General features: G+C 40.8%; 1 protein-coding gene across 3 annotated transcripts in view; it reads right to left on the bottom strand.

Moving 5' to 3' along the window:
- The window catches only part of ZBP1 (Z-DNA binding protein 1), a 172,476-nt gene that overhangs the window by 33,928 nt on the left and 122,436 nt on the right, over window positions 1-16,112 (bottom strand). For 2 of the 3 annotated variants that reach the window (XM_069201967.1, XM_069201968.1), the window contains one exon: window positions 3,188-3,376. The exons of the other annotated variant lie outside the window; for it this stretch is intronic. In XM_069201967.1, the coding sequence (XP_069058068.1) occupies window positions 3,188-3,376 (189 nt within the window). The remainder of the gene's footprint in view (window positions 1-3,187; window positions 3,377-16,112) is intronic. 3 annotated transcript variants of the gene reach the window in all.

Here is a 16,112-nt window from a genome sequence, read left to right as displayed (position 1 = left end):
GTGCTTGCACGAACAACACTTAATAGATGGAAAATCTTGTGCTTGCTCATGGTCACCTACAAATTGTGCATTCTTCTTTAACAACTTATACATGGAATCAGCAATAATAGTGAAATGTTCAATAAATTTCATGTAAAACTCACACAACTCTATTAACGCCAACAGTAGGCCAAGACTCCCTGGTGCCGGTAGGTTGGGTATAGCTTCTCATAACCCAGGCCTGGGATTAATTCCACATCCTACAATCATATGGCCTAAATATTCCACACTGTTAACTCCAAAAACACATTTGTCTCTTCTAAGTGTTATTAATTTTGTTTAAAAGGCTTCTAGCCCATCCTGAAGTCATTCCAATTGTTCTTCTTTGTTCTTCCCAAATATTAAAACATTGTCCCGAAAAGCAAAAACACCATTCAACGTACACAACGCTTGACTCATTAGTCTTTGAAAAAAAGCTGCTGCGGGCACTAAGCCAAACTGCACCCATTGGTCCTGGAACACACCATCTGATGTAACAAAAGCTAAGAAATGACATGATTATTTCTCAAGTACAACCTGATGATATGCTGATCTAAGATCAAGTTTTGAGAAAACCTTTGCACCACTCAAAGAAGTCATCATATCATCAATTCTTGGTGGAGGATATCCATCTATCCAGGTGGCTTTATTGAGACTGCATTAATCTACGCACATTAAAATTTCCTTTTTCTTTTGTGCTACAACATTGTGATAACTGTAATGAATATTCTATTGGTTTGACATCTTCCTTGCAACATCTTCTTTAAAAAATAAGTTAATTTGTCATCTATACTGAGCAGCACACTCATCTTATGTTTTACAGGTTCTGTGTGACATTGCTAGTTCTGGAATGATGAGCCAGTTGAAAAATGGCAAGCCATAACCCTCTCTCACTCAGTGGCTAAAATGTTCCTCAACCTCTATCACTGTGGGCTCATCCATCCAGCCTAAATAAGCTGTACTGCTTCTAGTGGCCACAAAGATCTACATTAAAGCATTTTGCATGACACATCAATCTATCATTGGCATAAGTCCTTTTTCCCTTCAGCTGATGTTTCAAACCTACCAACCATGAAGGACCATCATGTCTAAGGTGAGATCCTTCCTACATTCCTAAGTTGTTTAAACACTACACAGGTGATCACATTCTCCTAGTCTAAATCAAAAGCTTACAGATAATTTCTTTTTACAGAGAGCAATAAAAAAATGTCTCTTCCTTCACCTGTGAAAACTCCAATCTGTCACTGGGAAATTGTGTAGAACAACAAGGCTACATGTGAAGTGCATGCTTTAGTCACCAACCATATCCTCCACTACATCACTGTTACCCGCAGTGGAGTTTTGCAGCAACATCTGAACAGCACACCAACCATTCATGCAAGGCTAGACAGGAGCTTTCAAAGAAGCTAGCATTTCAAGATGTAAACATATTCAGCTAACACATTTTGTCCACACAACCATGCTAACCCAATGCATAATGCCTGTGGTGTCACCTTGTTGCGCAGGTTTTCATTATCCTAATGAGGCTACTGGATTTGGGCGGCTGAATCACCTGAATTGTAGGGTACTGAGTACAATCCCACACCATGTGACACCTAATCTAGGTTTTCCAGCTAACTAGAAGCGCCTCATCTCAGCCCTAGAGCAGGGATGATTGTGGTAACCGGGCACATGACAAGAAAGACTCCTCAGAGGAATTGTGGTCGATCTGATCTCACCCCTTTCTTTTGGTTACATTAGTCTCACACAGGCAAAGACAAATAGAAGCAGAATATAGTTCACAAAGGGTTTATTGAAGTAATTGCATCTTAGATAAAATGGCATGTATTGCAATAACTAGTATGATAAAACACAATAGAAGCAAAATTGTGACAAGGAGAGTGAAACACAAAAACAGTTCCACCATATTGTCACTAGGAGTGATATATATCTTTCCTACCTAAGTTATGTTAGATTACAGAGTGATTAACCCTAATTTGCTTTTCAGGTTTTCCCCTGGGAAGACATCATCCCCATACCTGAGCAAGGAAACCTGTTGTCGAAAAAGACACCGTCCCCACATAGGCCAGGGATTCTGTAGTCTAAGCAAGCAGCTGTAGCGAAGACAATCAGCAATCAGCATGCAGTCATGGTCATCTGCTGGAATCTCTCTCTAACGTGAATGGGACAGAGAAGTGTTTTTATAATAAAATAATGGATGTTCTAGGAAAAATGTCCCCACGTAAGGATGTGTATATTTCTATGAATGTTGGAGACACAGCGTAACACTTTTGCTGGCAATCCTATCTGACCGCAGCCTTGAGAAAATCACAAAGTGAAAGGAATGCAGTACTTAGAACGTGATGCTTTCCTAGGTGAAAGAACAATTCAATAGAGAAAATAAAACAACACCGCAAATGTGGCTAATGCTAGAAAAACAAAGCGATTCTGAATAAAATGTAACTGGACTACAGTGCACAACGGCAGGCCTAGTTAGATAAAATAACATGTATTAAATTTGGATAAAATAGCTATACAACAAACTTCAGAGCACGTTTCCAGGGAAAATCTCTTCCCACAATGGACACACTTCATTTGTGCACTTTTGCAACAATACATAAAAGATAATGCCTGCAACAGCAGTTGGGCTCAGAAAGGCATCTACCACAAGACAGTGACAGCAACTCTGTACAAATAATATTCACATAACCAAACTGTCTCCTGAAATGCCTGCTACCGTGACATCTGCCAAATTATTTCTTGAGAACCATAAGCAAATATTTAGATAGAGTTGGTCTCAGTGGCAGGAAATCTGTAGACCAATATGATTTTAAGATGTTTTCCATTGTAAAGGTCATCCCCAGCTGGTGTAACAAAGTCTTCATCATGTCATTCTGAAACTGGCTTAGTGAATTCCCTTTCATCAGCCAGTCACCCAATACACATGGATGGGCTTCCACCACTGATGCTGAAAACATTTGAAAAGTCACACCACGGACTATTGAAAGGCTCTACAGTACAATATTAATGAAAGAATATGAGCTACAGAAGTGTTAAATACCAATAACAACATCATGTAAAAGTGTCACATGCTTGGGAGAGGTTTTTGGTTGTGTGGTCAGTCATCCTTGCCTCATTCGGCCCTATTTAGCAACAAGTGACCACAACTTTGTTCATACTCAATACTTGCCATGGATACTGAACGGTGAGGGTAAGCATCTTTCGTTCACAACAGTGCTTGTAGAAGTGTTCATGGTGTTGCAGCTTCCGATCTGAGTATGCTGGGATTCCGAAATACTAATGGTGTTGTTTGGACCTTGCTGACAGATGAAGTTTGTGGGATTCTTCTGTATGTAGATATTGTTGATTGTGATGGGGACTGAAAAAGAATCACAGATTAAAAACAACTGCTACAACAAAGGGAATTTTTTTTCCTGGTCATTGGGTTATAATGATGGCCCAATTGGAAGTCTAAGAACTGACCTCCAGAGAAGGCCAGTGTTTAGTGATCTAGAGAATTTTGCTTGTTTGATCTTTCCCACTGAATGTATAGAGTCCCCAAACATCATCAAGCACACACCTTCTTCTCATTATTGCCACTAAGAGGGATTTCTTCCAGGAATAAGGCCTTATACAGCTTCTTAACCTGGGTCTACAAAGGGTAAGAGCATATACCCAATTTATCTCTTTGCTATCCTAAAATGACATAGGCAACCCAAGATATGCCTATGGGAACTCCTCACACTACCCACAACTGTATGTGTGGGTTTCTGATTCTGGTCTTTTCACCTGTTAACACTGCTTCATTTCAATTCACATCGGCATACCTTCACAGCTAGTCCCTTTTTACAGGATTTCAAAGTAACCTTCAAAAACTATTGCCTTTTGCTTAAAACCAACAACAGTTAAGATTTTGACTTAATATACAGCTACATAATGTAAAGGTGTATATATAATGTAGCCCTGTATATGACCAATGTTTATGCATGTTTTAATAATACACAACATCAATTTTATTAAAATCTGCTTTCACCACTTAATCTATGTAAACCATCAGATCTGTTTATTGCATGATGTACCATAAGAATATTCTTTTGGCTTGGACATCATTTGATAGGCCTCTCTGCAACCTACCCCTTGCCATTGGTGCATAGTGACATAGTGTATGTCAGATACTAAAAAAGCCCCAAGAAGGCGACTATTTTTCCTGATAATTAACTTCATGGATGTGCTCAGGAAGCGCAAAACTTGTTCTCCCTACAGATGTCTGGTATGTAGCACAAAATCAGCTAAGTCTTGCTTGGATGCAAAGTGCCCTCCTTACATGCATTAGAAATTGGAGATGAAACAACAATCAGGGCATTAGACTTAAAAATGAAGAGAGCAAAAGTCTAAGAAAACGCAAAATTCCTTGCGAGTATTATAGTTCACCCTAACGGTTTTAACTGTACCTCTGACATCTGCTTTGATTATTGCGTAACAAGCATAGGCCATTTATCAACAAATCAAATCTAACTGAGGGGGTTATCCTATCCTATTCATCCCATGAGTACTGGAGTGGGTAAATTGTGATACCCTGCAATCTCCTAGATTTTTAGTAGGATCCTCACTCACAGTGACTGTGTCATTTTGATTTGCTTTCTATTGATTGGGAGGTGAGGGCATCCTTGTTTTTTGGCTACTCACTCCCCTCAAGTGTGACATGTATCGACAAAGAAATGTGTGTCATAAATGTATTTTATGATAGGGGAAATTTGTAAAAAATAATAAATTACATTCTATAATTTAAAATAATGCAGATGCAATACACTCTCCATACATCAGCTAGAAAAGTATGAGGTTCAAAGAAACATGATCACATCACTCCCATCTTGATTTCAGTACACTAGCTACCAATTGAAGACATAAGTATCTTCACCCTGGCATCCATTATTCATAAAGCTCTTTGCAGAAGGACCTCAGTCCATCTCACACTAGTCATCTCTTAAGGTCAAGAACGCCTTTGTAGCTCTGATAACCTGATGCTAGGAGTTACCTCCTCTCAAAGAAAAAGAACACTCAAAAAACCCTTCTCAGGATATGCTTCCAGGTTGTGGAACACCATTTCACTGCCAATTGGATCTAACTCTTTCCTTGCTGCCTTTAAGCTAGAAATGAAATCTTTACTTATCCAAGTCATTTTAAATGGCCAACTTTCTTCGTCCTTTCGCCAGCGACCAGAGATATTTTAGATCAAAGAGAAAATATTAATACATTAATGCCTACCCTTCACTCGGAGAGGACTTGCTAATAATACGATTATATTCGACCTTGCCCTTTGAAACACATCCTTGGACGCCTCCATTTAGATTCACTTATTGTCTAAAGACCTGCTAATCAACCAGTCTTGTACAGGCCCTAATGTAATTGTCATCTTCGATATTCCATGATACCCTGCTTTTACGTATACTGCTTCCATTTTATCTACCTATTATGTATTCAGTACATTTCTCTATCTCTTATGGTTTTGTTCTGGATACTCTGTATATTCAGTAACGTTACCCAATGTGATAAACTGTATCGATTATGCTAATGTAACTTGTAAATAGGCGAATACCTTACGCTTTTTGACCTACTTGACACACTATGCCTTCTGTTTATGTAATGGTTTGTTCTTTATTCTCTATACTTTGTAAAGCTCTCTGACACCCTTTGGGGTCGAAGCTGCACCACAATAAAATCCTCAGTAAATAAACAACGAAATAAATGTTCAGACGCCTGCCCAGCACAGGTACACGATAAAGAAGGACTCACCCTGATACTTTGGTTTGTCACGATTGGACACGGTTTTATCTGACTTGGAGGTTTTTCTCGAAAACTTAACAAGATGTCAATGAACACTACAAAAGAGGGTATACTATTACATCTGGTATGGAAACATAAAACAACATGATAAGAATGCGCGAAGGAGAGTTGCTTCTGAAAGTTAGGCCTTGCGCTTCACGTTCTATAAAAGCAAATCAGACAGCTGCTTCAAACACAGGACTATGCATGATTGGACATACAGACGCTCTTTTACCTCATAAATATGTGTGGACCTGTTTTGGATCTGATGAATAAAAAATATTTTCGAAAAATAGCTGAACATGATAGGCCCGACTGAACTCAGGGAGCTGATGGGATATTAGACTTCATAACAAAGGGTTGACTTTTGAAACTTCAAGGCGCACAGTGTTGGATGTTACATATCCCAAGTAGTTTACCTTCTAAAACAACGATAAGACACATAACTGAGCATGACTGGGCCTAATGAAGTCATACCAAATGGTTTTGTGTGGCCACGTAGAAATGGGTCTGCACCATGCACCGCCCGAGCATCACAAGAAGTGATCCACTGGTGGCCAAGGGGCATGAAGATATGTCCCCAAATCTTTAATAGCACCCTGGATTTGCAAACCCCTCTTCAAAACCATTTCCATCACTTAATTTACCATTCTATTTGAGATTTCTACTTGATCCTTGGCTGTGGATGATAAAATGAAATCCTGATATTGCTGACTCTCAAAACAGTTACAAATTATTTCATTTAATTCAATACTAGTTAGGTGCCATTAACAGTTACTAGGCAAGCTGGAACTCCTTCCCCTTAATACAATGCCATTAAGTATTCTGATTGTGCTTGATATGGTAATAGTATGCAAAAAGGTTACCTCTAACCACTTGTAATGGACATCTAACACAACATCAGCATAACATAAATGCTCTAGTAAACCCCGGAACAGCCGCATTGAAATCAAAGCTAATTTTGAGCAATGGTCTACACGAATCATGGACATACAAAGGCCCCTCTTCTCCACCAACCTTAAGCCTCTTTTCTCTCTCTTGCATATTCTACATTCAGCCATTGTCTTCGTGACCTTTGCTTCCAATCCTGGGCATTAAAATGTCTCTTTTATACAGTTTTAGGTTAAAATATGCTCAATATTGGTCCTCATGTGCTACCATAATCAATTAGTCTCTCACTGCTTGTAGAAATTTGTTACCATGCATTATCACAACAGCATCACAAACCATAAGTTCAGAAAAACATTAAAATATGGTATGGCACGAACAGGAAAACAACTTTCCCGGTTTGCTCCCTTCAGCAATAAGTATCAAGCCACCTTAAACACCCCGTTTTCAGCAAAAGCTGACACATATTCTTCCTTCGATTCCGTGCCACTTAGCTTTTCTATGGCATCATCCACGCTTGCCACAACCATCTTTGTTTCAAATTCTCTCTACACTTCATTTGAATCAGGAAGCCAAGACAGTCAGCTAGACAATTTCGACACACTGCGATGTACTCAACGACAAAAGTAAATGTATATTTCTAGTCTTATGCTTATTGCCACTGTTACTTTTTTCTGACATTTTTCAGTATGTACTCGTTCTCAGTTCACATGTGATGAAGCAGAAAATGAAGGTTTTGATTTATTAACGCATAAACGTAGTGCTGACATAATCGTGTGTGACATTAACCGAATTAATGAAGATTGTACGGGGACAAAATGTGCCCTCAGAGTAGTTTGCCATCATTTATATGCGTGCTTTATATAACGTGGTGTATTAGAATTGCACTAATCCGACATAATCATAAACGTGTGCTACGATTTGCTTATTTGAAATGCCTTAGCTTAGCATTACTTTAGCGGAGGCTTTGGCCTAGTTGTCTGGTCTCACGGTTTAGATGTTCGTATTTTTCCACTGTGCTATTAAACGTGTATTTCTGCTTGAAGCTGTACTTTTCCACAGAGACTGTTCACATGCTTATCTTAAAGTTGGTGCCAGCATGGCATATTTTCTCTTTAATTCAAGGTCGGCTTGCAGGTGCGGACAATGGAGGCTCTGAGAGTAAGCTAATCGAGAGACAATGTTGCAACTTGCGTACCCATCTCCAAGGATAATGTATGCTTAAGTAAAAGCTTGAGAACTGTCGTTTTTGATTGGTCAATTTGAAGCTAACCTATGAACCCTCCAATGGAGACCCTACTGGACTTGAACTGTTGTCTATAAAACCCAGGTGCACGAGAGGAAAGCTCTCTCTATCTTCGGACATCCCGCCATTTTGACTTCGTAGCTACTATGACCCATTTTGCTGCGACGCCATTTTGAGAGACTTTGATGCTTTCTCTAATCGAGAGAAAGAGACCTTAATGATTCTTGCCCTAGAGACTTAACTTTGATTTGCCCCTTTGCATGAAGTAGTAATCTTATCTTGCCGCCGTGAGGCAATTGCCCCGTTCACCTTTGCCCCTTTTGTCCCGGCCCTATGCTGATCGAGAAACGATACCTGTGAGACGAAGACTTCATTGATTGCTGATTGGAATTGGTAATTATGAAAGGAAATTGTAAAATTGCATTGTGTTTCCTTTAGGTAACCAACTGCTGATTTTGAGAAGGACCCTAGCTAGGAGTTTTCTAAATTGATGTTGCCAAATTGTTTTGCATGAAGTCCCACATGCTGATGCTAATTTGAGGTTAGACGAGGATTCCATATGTCGCACGATGCAATTTGAGATCTTGTTATGCTGACTAAATGTACGCAATTAGCCCATTACAGATTATCGTATTAGTGCTTTGCATTGCCACTATCGAATGCCTTGTGATTCAAATGCTACATAGATTACACTTGTTCCGACGATATGGACAGCTATTAATGTTCATTTATGTTTATCATTTGGTGTTGAGACACATCTATATCGTGCTAGCCTTGTTAATATAGGGAAATAAACTCACTAACTTTGCAATAAACTGGTGTGGTTATTCCTGGCTGAAAGGTCAGGGTTCGCCGAAATGTATTCTGGATTAATTGTTAAGTGTTATGTTGTTCAAGGTGTTGCTTATGTTCGTTATTGATTATCGATTAGATGAGACTGTTCGATTAATAGTACAGAGAGTTCCCACTTAGTCAAAAGATTCATCGACCTAAAGAGCGTCCGAACGCAGGTAAATTGTTACCACGTTCCGCTCTATCACATGCTAGAGTGGATGATGTTCCTAAAACTAGGCAACAATTCCTCATCACTTACGTTATTATCAATCATCTTAGTAGAGTCTTGTGGTCTGAACATAAAATCACCTTAGCTCCCCAAATGTTTGTTCTTTAGTGTCTGTACCTACCTTGCCTCCACTGCCTCACACTCTACTTCAGAACCATTTGCACACAGCAAAAGCAAAAGCCTGCTGCTATCAGCTGTGAAGCTGAGACAGAACAGCACTAGCACTCAAGTGGCATCTCTGACTCAATGGTAATGGTTGTTTTCTTAGTAACGGTAGGAGGCTGGCTCTCCATATAGTGTATGAAAAAGACGTGCACTGTGCAGAAAGTCCAAGGAACCCCACCTTGGTATCCAGAGCTAAAAAGCAGACCACCTAATGCTCTATTTTTGTGGTAGTGTGGGTGAGCAGTTAGGTTTGTCTTGGAAATGTGCTAGCCAGTGCTTTAAATGGAAAAATAGAAGTGCAGGTACTCTCTATCAGAGTACCTGCTTGTTTCTGAGAAGTGCCGGTACTCTCCAATTAAAAGTATTACGTTTTTCTTGAGATATGCCGGTACTCTCCCTCTCAAAATAAAAAAGTGCTGGTACTCAGTACCGGAGAGTACCGGCCCATCTAAAGCACTGGTGCTAGCCATTTGCTGTACTCACAGAACCAATAAATGTGGACACACACTCGGAAGAATAACTCAAGACCAATTTACAAAAATACTTCAGATTTTTATAAAAAATGTTTAGATCAATATCATCAATATTTGGTAAGTACTTCTTTTGTTATGATTTTTCAAAGTTTAGAAAATATATGCATTTTATGCGTAATCACGCACCATACGGAATGAATGGGAAAAACGTTAAAATGGCATATAAAATCAGGCAATGCTCTCACAGGTGTCACCTTCTATTTTTAGGTTGAGGTCATCGAGATGTCCTATGGGCCAGTTGGAAAAGTTCAAGCAGTCCCTGGGTCAAGCGTGAGCAGCGCCTGAAAGTCTTGGAGCTGGTGCAAAATGGAAAGGGGGACCACTTGGAAACACACTGCACAGGTGGACTTAAAGTGCAGTTGGTCCCCTTGTAGTGTAGCGGTCACAAGGGGTTAGGGACTCCTAGAACACAGCAGGTTTTCCAATGCTGGGGCCAGGGAGGCCGGGTACAGTGCAGATAGGCCAGCCAAAACTTGTGTTAATGTGCCTCGTGTCTTCTTTGTTCCCAGTCTTCTTATGTCCTTCAAATCTAATCTGTAGGTCTGGATGATTACTAAATACTGCCTTTAGTGGGCATTAGGGTGAGTACCTGGTAGTGGCCAATTGGGTCACCTACCTTAAGGTGGCTACACCCACTAAGTGACCACTTCCTGAGGGAAGGGGGTCACATCCCTAACCCTGATTGGCTATTTTCCTACCATCCATGATGGAGGAAAATGAAATGGAGTGGTCACCCCGCCTCCCACAGCTGAGGGGTGTTGCAGGCTGAGGGAAGGCCATTCCTCCTACTCTGGCTATGGTTACTGATGGTTTTCCCACTCAAAGTGGGGGAAAAACCATTAGGCGGCCATCTGCTGCTAGCAGCAGAGGCAAAGCTCAGATTTCAAAGGCGGTTAAGCCTTTGAAGCTGAATGCTGGTGCAGGGTGTAACACCTACAACCAGGAAAGGCTTTGTGTTCTGGCTCCTGAGAGCAGGAGTCCAGACTTCTGTCTGGTGGTGGCAGGCTGGCTGAGACCAGTTAGCAACCATGCCAGGTCTCTTAGGTTTTGCAGTGGGCAGCTCTAAGGTGCCCACTGGATTTATGTTATAATAAATCCAACATTGGCATCAGTGTGGGTTTTTTTATTCTGAGTTGTTTGATACCATACAACCCAGTATTCAGAGAGGCCATAACGTAGCTGGGGAACGCGTCATGACCAGTGTCCTGCAAATGTATTTGCTATGGCTTCCCTGTACACTTACTATGTCTTGTAAGGACAAAGACAAAGACACACTAGGGGCATATTTGCTCATGCACACATATGCCCTCACACGCATTATAGTTCACCCTGCCTTAGGGCTGTAAGGCCTGCAAGACAAGTGACTTACCTATGTTGCATGCAGTGTTAATGGGCATGGCACTCTTAGTGAGCGCAATGTAGAGTTTGCAACTTTTAAATAAACCTGGTCATGCACGTGCAATGACAGTCTGTATGAGGCTGGTGTTGGGCCTCTCAGAATGGCACAATTGGTTCTGCAGCTCTGTGGGCCCTCTTCAGTACCCATGCCCTAGATACCAGGGGTACCATTTACTAGGGACTTACAAGGGTGGCCGAAGTGCCAAACATAGCACAGTTTTGAGGAAGAGATCTGGCTCTGGGAACCTGTTTAGCATGGGCCCAGGGTGCTCACAGTTTGAAACTACATCATTTTCCAGGCAAACCTGGGGGCTTACCAAGTCAAAAGAAGTCCTTTCTCACAGTAACATTTAAAGGATTCAGTATACCTGCCTGAATTATTTCCTGCTTTATGGTTGTGAAAGTTATTTATGACACTCTCCTATGAAAAAAACACCACTTTCCTCAATAGAATTATCAGATCCTCAGTCTTTTCAGCACAGTCTAACACAAAGTTAGCACAGAATTCAATTAAGCTCAGAACCAAAGTTCTTCCTTATCTGAGGAGGCAAATTCACATTTGCACTCCCACACCCGCCATTGGTCTAACACCTACTGAAGAAATTGAACATCTCAAGTACTCCACTTCTTGTTCTGTGAATTTACACTTCTCTTTCCCTAATGTCATGCCTCTCTTCATAACCTCTCCAAAACCCATTTCAAAGCCTTGATGTGCTTTTCTGTGGTACCTCCAAACAACAGAATGTCTTCTTGAAAGAAGACTGCTTTCTGCTAATCTTTCTGTACACCAGAAATCAAACCCTGGAAAACACTGGCAGCAGAAACACAGCCAAACGGAAGTAGAGTTAATTGAAATATGCCTTTGGGTGCTTTAAAAGTCCAAGGGCCATATGTACGAAAGCTTTTTCCCGTAGACACAGAATGGGTAAAATCCTGTGGTACATCTGGCCCCAAGTGCTTTGGTACTCAAATGTAGTTGAATCTGATGGAAATCATTTCTCAAGCCTAACTTTGAGAAATACCCACCAACCCTCAACAATATCAACATCTCACTAATATTCTGAAAAAGGAAACAATCTATCCCAATGTTCTGGTTGAGGTGCCTTAGGTCTACACAAGGTTTAAATCTCTGTCTGACCTTTTGTAAGAACTACTCCACTGGTTCTATATCCTCTACTGCAACCTTTTCCCCTAGTATGAGTTTCACCTCCTGCATAATCATCATATAAATATTTCTAGCTTTATGATTGTCACTGCCCCCTTTTTTCATAAACATTCTATGCATGTATCCCTTCTCCGTTTCCAAACTAGAATAGAGGGCTTTCTAAAAGTTCGACAATAATTCCTCAACATCCATGTCATTATCAATTACCACAGGTCCTGGTGCTCTTCAATTCATAATGATGCCTAAGTCATAATTATGCACCCATCTCATGCTGGGTGGCCCGGACTCTGCGATATACACCTTGCTTTTCATCAGGTATTCTGAAATTTGATTTCCTCCCCCATGTATCCAACAGCATCAGTGCTACTTCGCTGAGACATTTTCGGAATTATATCATTCACATTTAAAGCTACCCTGGGCCAGGTCACTTCAAACACATCTCAAGTTAGAATCATTTATAAAGAACTGGAGCCCAGCATAAGGGTTACTTTCTGCCCTCTGATCAGAAATGGGGCCTTTGGTCTACTCAGTCCAGCCCGAATATCTTCATGTGCATTCACAGTTAGAACTCTTTGAGTGAAACTGATGAAGTTATTTGAAGGAGAAAACCCTAATACATATACTAATGGTATCCAACAGGGCACACTACGCCCCTGAATGAACTTTATTTACAAGTACACTGTTGGTCTCATATGGTGGTTTGCAGTCATGCTGCAAAATGCATAGTTCCACTGCCGCTTTAAGAGGTAGGGGAACCATGAGTGTGCATCTATGGAACTTTTGCCACTTCTACCAACACAAAATGTTTGGAAGTCGTCCATCTGCCACAGGGTGAGTGCCTTTATTCTATTAGGAAGTTAGCTGTATTCATGGTGGATTGACCAATTCAGAGTCTACCTCGGTTGCATGGTGGACTAGGTTTTGTTGTTTTTCATAAACAATTCTCCATTATTAGCTTTTATGCCTGAAAAACAAAGGGAGGTGTTGAGCGAACCACCACAACTTGTGGGTGTCCTATGCATTAATTTCTCACAAAGTACTCTCACAATGTGGGAGTGGAACTTGTCATTTTAGAAAGAATCACTATAGCAGCAATTGTTTCTAAATAGGACTGATGGTCAGTTGTGGAGTTTGATGAACCACTCACTGGGGTCATAATGAATTCCTGTCTTTCAGACAGAGGCGTATATACTCCACTACCATGTGACCTACGTTAATCAATTTCACTTTATGTGCAGATGTGTCAAAGGTCGCGTTGACATCTGAGTAAACATATTCATTGTTCTTCCTTGGTCGGAGTTATCTTGCATGGACTTACCAATGTTTCTTTAGAGCATGTGTTTCCGTTCCTTTTACTATGTTCCAGAAATCCTTCTTTAATTCAAGTTTTCCCAATGATTTCCTCTCTTTCTTTCAATTCCACCTTTGCATATCCTTTAGACACAAATATCTTGTAACCATTCTTGCTTCTTGTTTGATTGATTCATCTATTTTTTACTTTGATTTTTGAACTGGTCCACTTACTTCTTTACCAGCAGCACTTTGCTTTTATAAACGTATGCTCATGTTCTCTTGCTTCTGAGATCTATTTTACTTCTAAATTTCTGAAACATCTTTTGAGTAGCGTAAATCTTTTTTTTTTTTTTACTTCTGGATAGGGGGTTTGCTATACTAATAATGTCTTATTTTACCATTTTGAGGGCACCTTCTTTGATTTCTTCCAGATACTTCTCCCATGTTAGCTTCTCCTTGTTGTAGTTGCATTACACTTGTGGTAACTGTGATCCTGCCACATTATAATTAGCACTATGCACAAAAATGTAGGTTTTCAATGTTGAAAAATAACGTGCTGAACACCACAAACTATCACAATCAGTGCAAAAGGCTGATGTCATCAATAATGTGTTTCCTGTAAGATACTAGTATTCATAAACTGCTCTTTTTGTGAAATCAATTTTTAATCCTCCCGAACTTTCGCTGTATAGTAATATAGAAATTGAACAAACTAAGTTTATTTCAAAGTGTACATCAAGAAACTCTTCAAAAGAAAGCAAACATAATGAGTTGAATAATTCATAAGAGAACAGAACAACCCAGAGATAGGCAATACTGTTTCTTTTTCAACACCTCTGTATGCATGTATTGTTCTAGGTTCTGCTTCTCCTGACTTGACCCGGGCATACATACATGCTCTTGGGACGATGAAGATGTTTCTAATGTAGATGACACTGGTGGTGTGAGGGAATTGCCATCTCAAAGCCCAATTTCAACTGATGGCACTAGGGTGTTTTCCAATACCAGCAACTGAGCAGTCCATACCAGGACATCCTGCATTTTAAACTCATGATCTGCTGCAGTCAATCACTAGGGGCCATATTTGCCATTGAGTTGCAATATTCTTGCACCAAGTTAAGGGGCGTGAGGGTGTCGCCACTACTAAGTCAGATTTATCAAGCCACGCAAGGCCACCCTGCATGGCCCAAAGTAACTTGATAAATCTAGAGTAACACAATGCTGCGAAAATCATTGTTTTGCATTACTCATCCCAAAGTACGTTTCCCATGGGTGGAACGTGGATGTTCCCATGCATCAACCCATGAGTTTTGACACACACTCAGACTTACCCTTACTGGTAGACCTGGAAATGCTACAAAATGCAACATCTCCCAAGATGAGGTGTAAGAAGGAGAAATATCTTTATTTCACCTTGTTTTTTTCTCTTTCTATACGTGCTGCATTTTGCAGCACATTTAGAAAGAGGAGCATTGAAGGAGGCTGGCCTGGTTTGTAGTGGGTGCCCTAGGTACTTACACCTTACATCAGGTCCAGTTATCTTTTATTAGTGAAATGTACTCAGTGTTCCAGCAGCTTAGGCTGTCTAGAGGTAGCTGTAGCAGAGCAGCTTAGGCTGAGCTAGGAGACATGCAAAGCTCCTGCAATACCACTATAGTTACACAGTACTTATACACAATAAAATACAATACTCAGTGTTGCCAAAATAAAGATACTTTATTTTAGTGACACAAGGCCAAAAATATCTTAGAGGCAATACTCCTTCTGGAGGTAAGTATTATACACAATATATACACTAGAGGCCAAAATCAGGTAAGTAAATAGTCATAGAATAGTGCAAACAGTAGAAAATACAATAGAATGCAATAGGCCTACGGGCAACACAGACCATACACTAAGAAAGTGGAATGCGATTCCCGAATTCCCCCCTATGCAAGTGTAGTGTGCAGAGGGGTGTTGAGAGTGTAAGAAAACACCAAAGGTAAGTAAAATACCCCACCCCAGAGCCCAGGAAAGTAGGAGTAAAGTACAGCAAGTTTCCTCAGGACACACTACATGTAGTGATTAGAGTTATTGCAAGAACCAAGCAAGACTGCAAGCAACAAAAGGTGGATTCCTGGACCTGAAGACCTGTGAAGAGAGGAGACCAAGTCCAGAAGTGGCAGAAGATTCCAGGAGGACAGGAGCCCCTGCCAACTTAGAAGATGGTGCAAAAGAGGATTCTCCGGTTAGAAGAAGTCTGCAGAAGAGCACCAAAGAAGATGGCTGCGGGTTCCTGTGTGATGCAAGAGATGTCCCACGTCAAGAATTTGTGTGCAGGCAGTTTGTGTCGCTGGATTCATCCAACAAGCCTTGGTTCAAGCAAGGTTGCGGTTTCCGTCAAAATGGCGCTGGCTAGTTCCACGAGGGACCTGGGGGCCTCAACTCAGACTGAGGAAGCAGAGGGGGCTCCCATCACTGGAGAGAGCCCACAGATGACCAGGCAGCACCCACGGGAGTCCCAGGACACGGGGAGAAAGAAGGTGCAAACTGCAGTTGCTG

This window comes from Pleurodeles waltl, chromosome 7 (assembly GCF_031143425.1).
Source record: "Pleurodeles waltl isolate 20211129_DDA chromosome 7, aPleWal1.hap1.20221129, whole genome shotgun sequence".
Taxonomy (NCBI): domain Eukaryota; kingdom Metazoa; phylum Chordata; class Amphibia; order Caudata; family Salamandridae; genus Pleurodeles; species Pleurodeles waltl.
The sequence above is the reverse complement of the archived record's forward strand: the minus strand, read 5'-3'. Positions and strand labels throughout refer to the sequence as shown.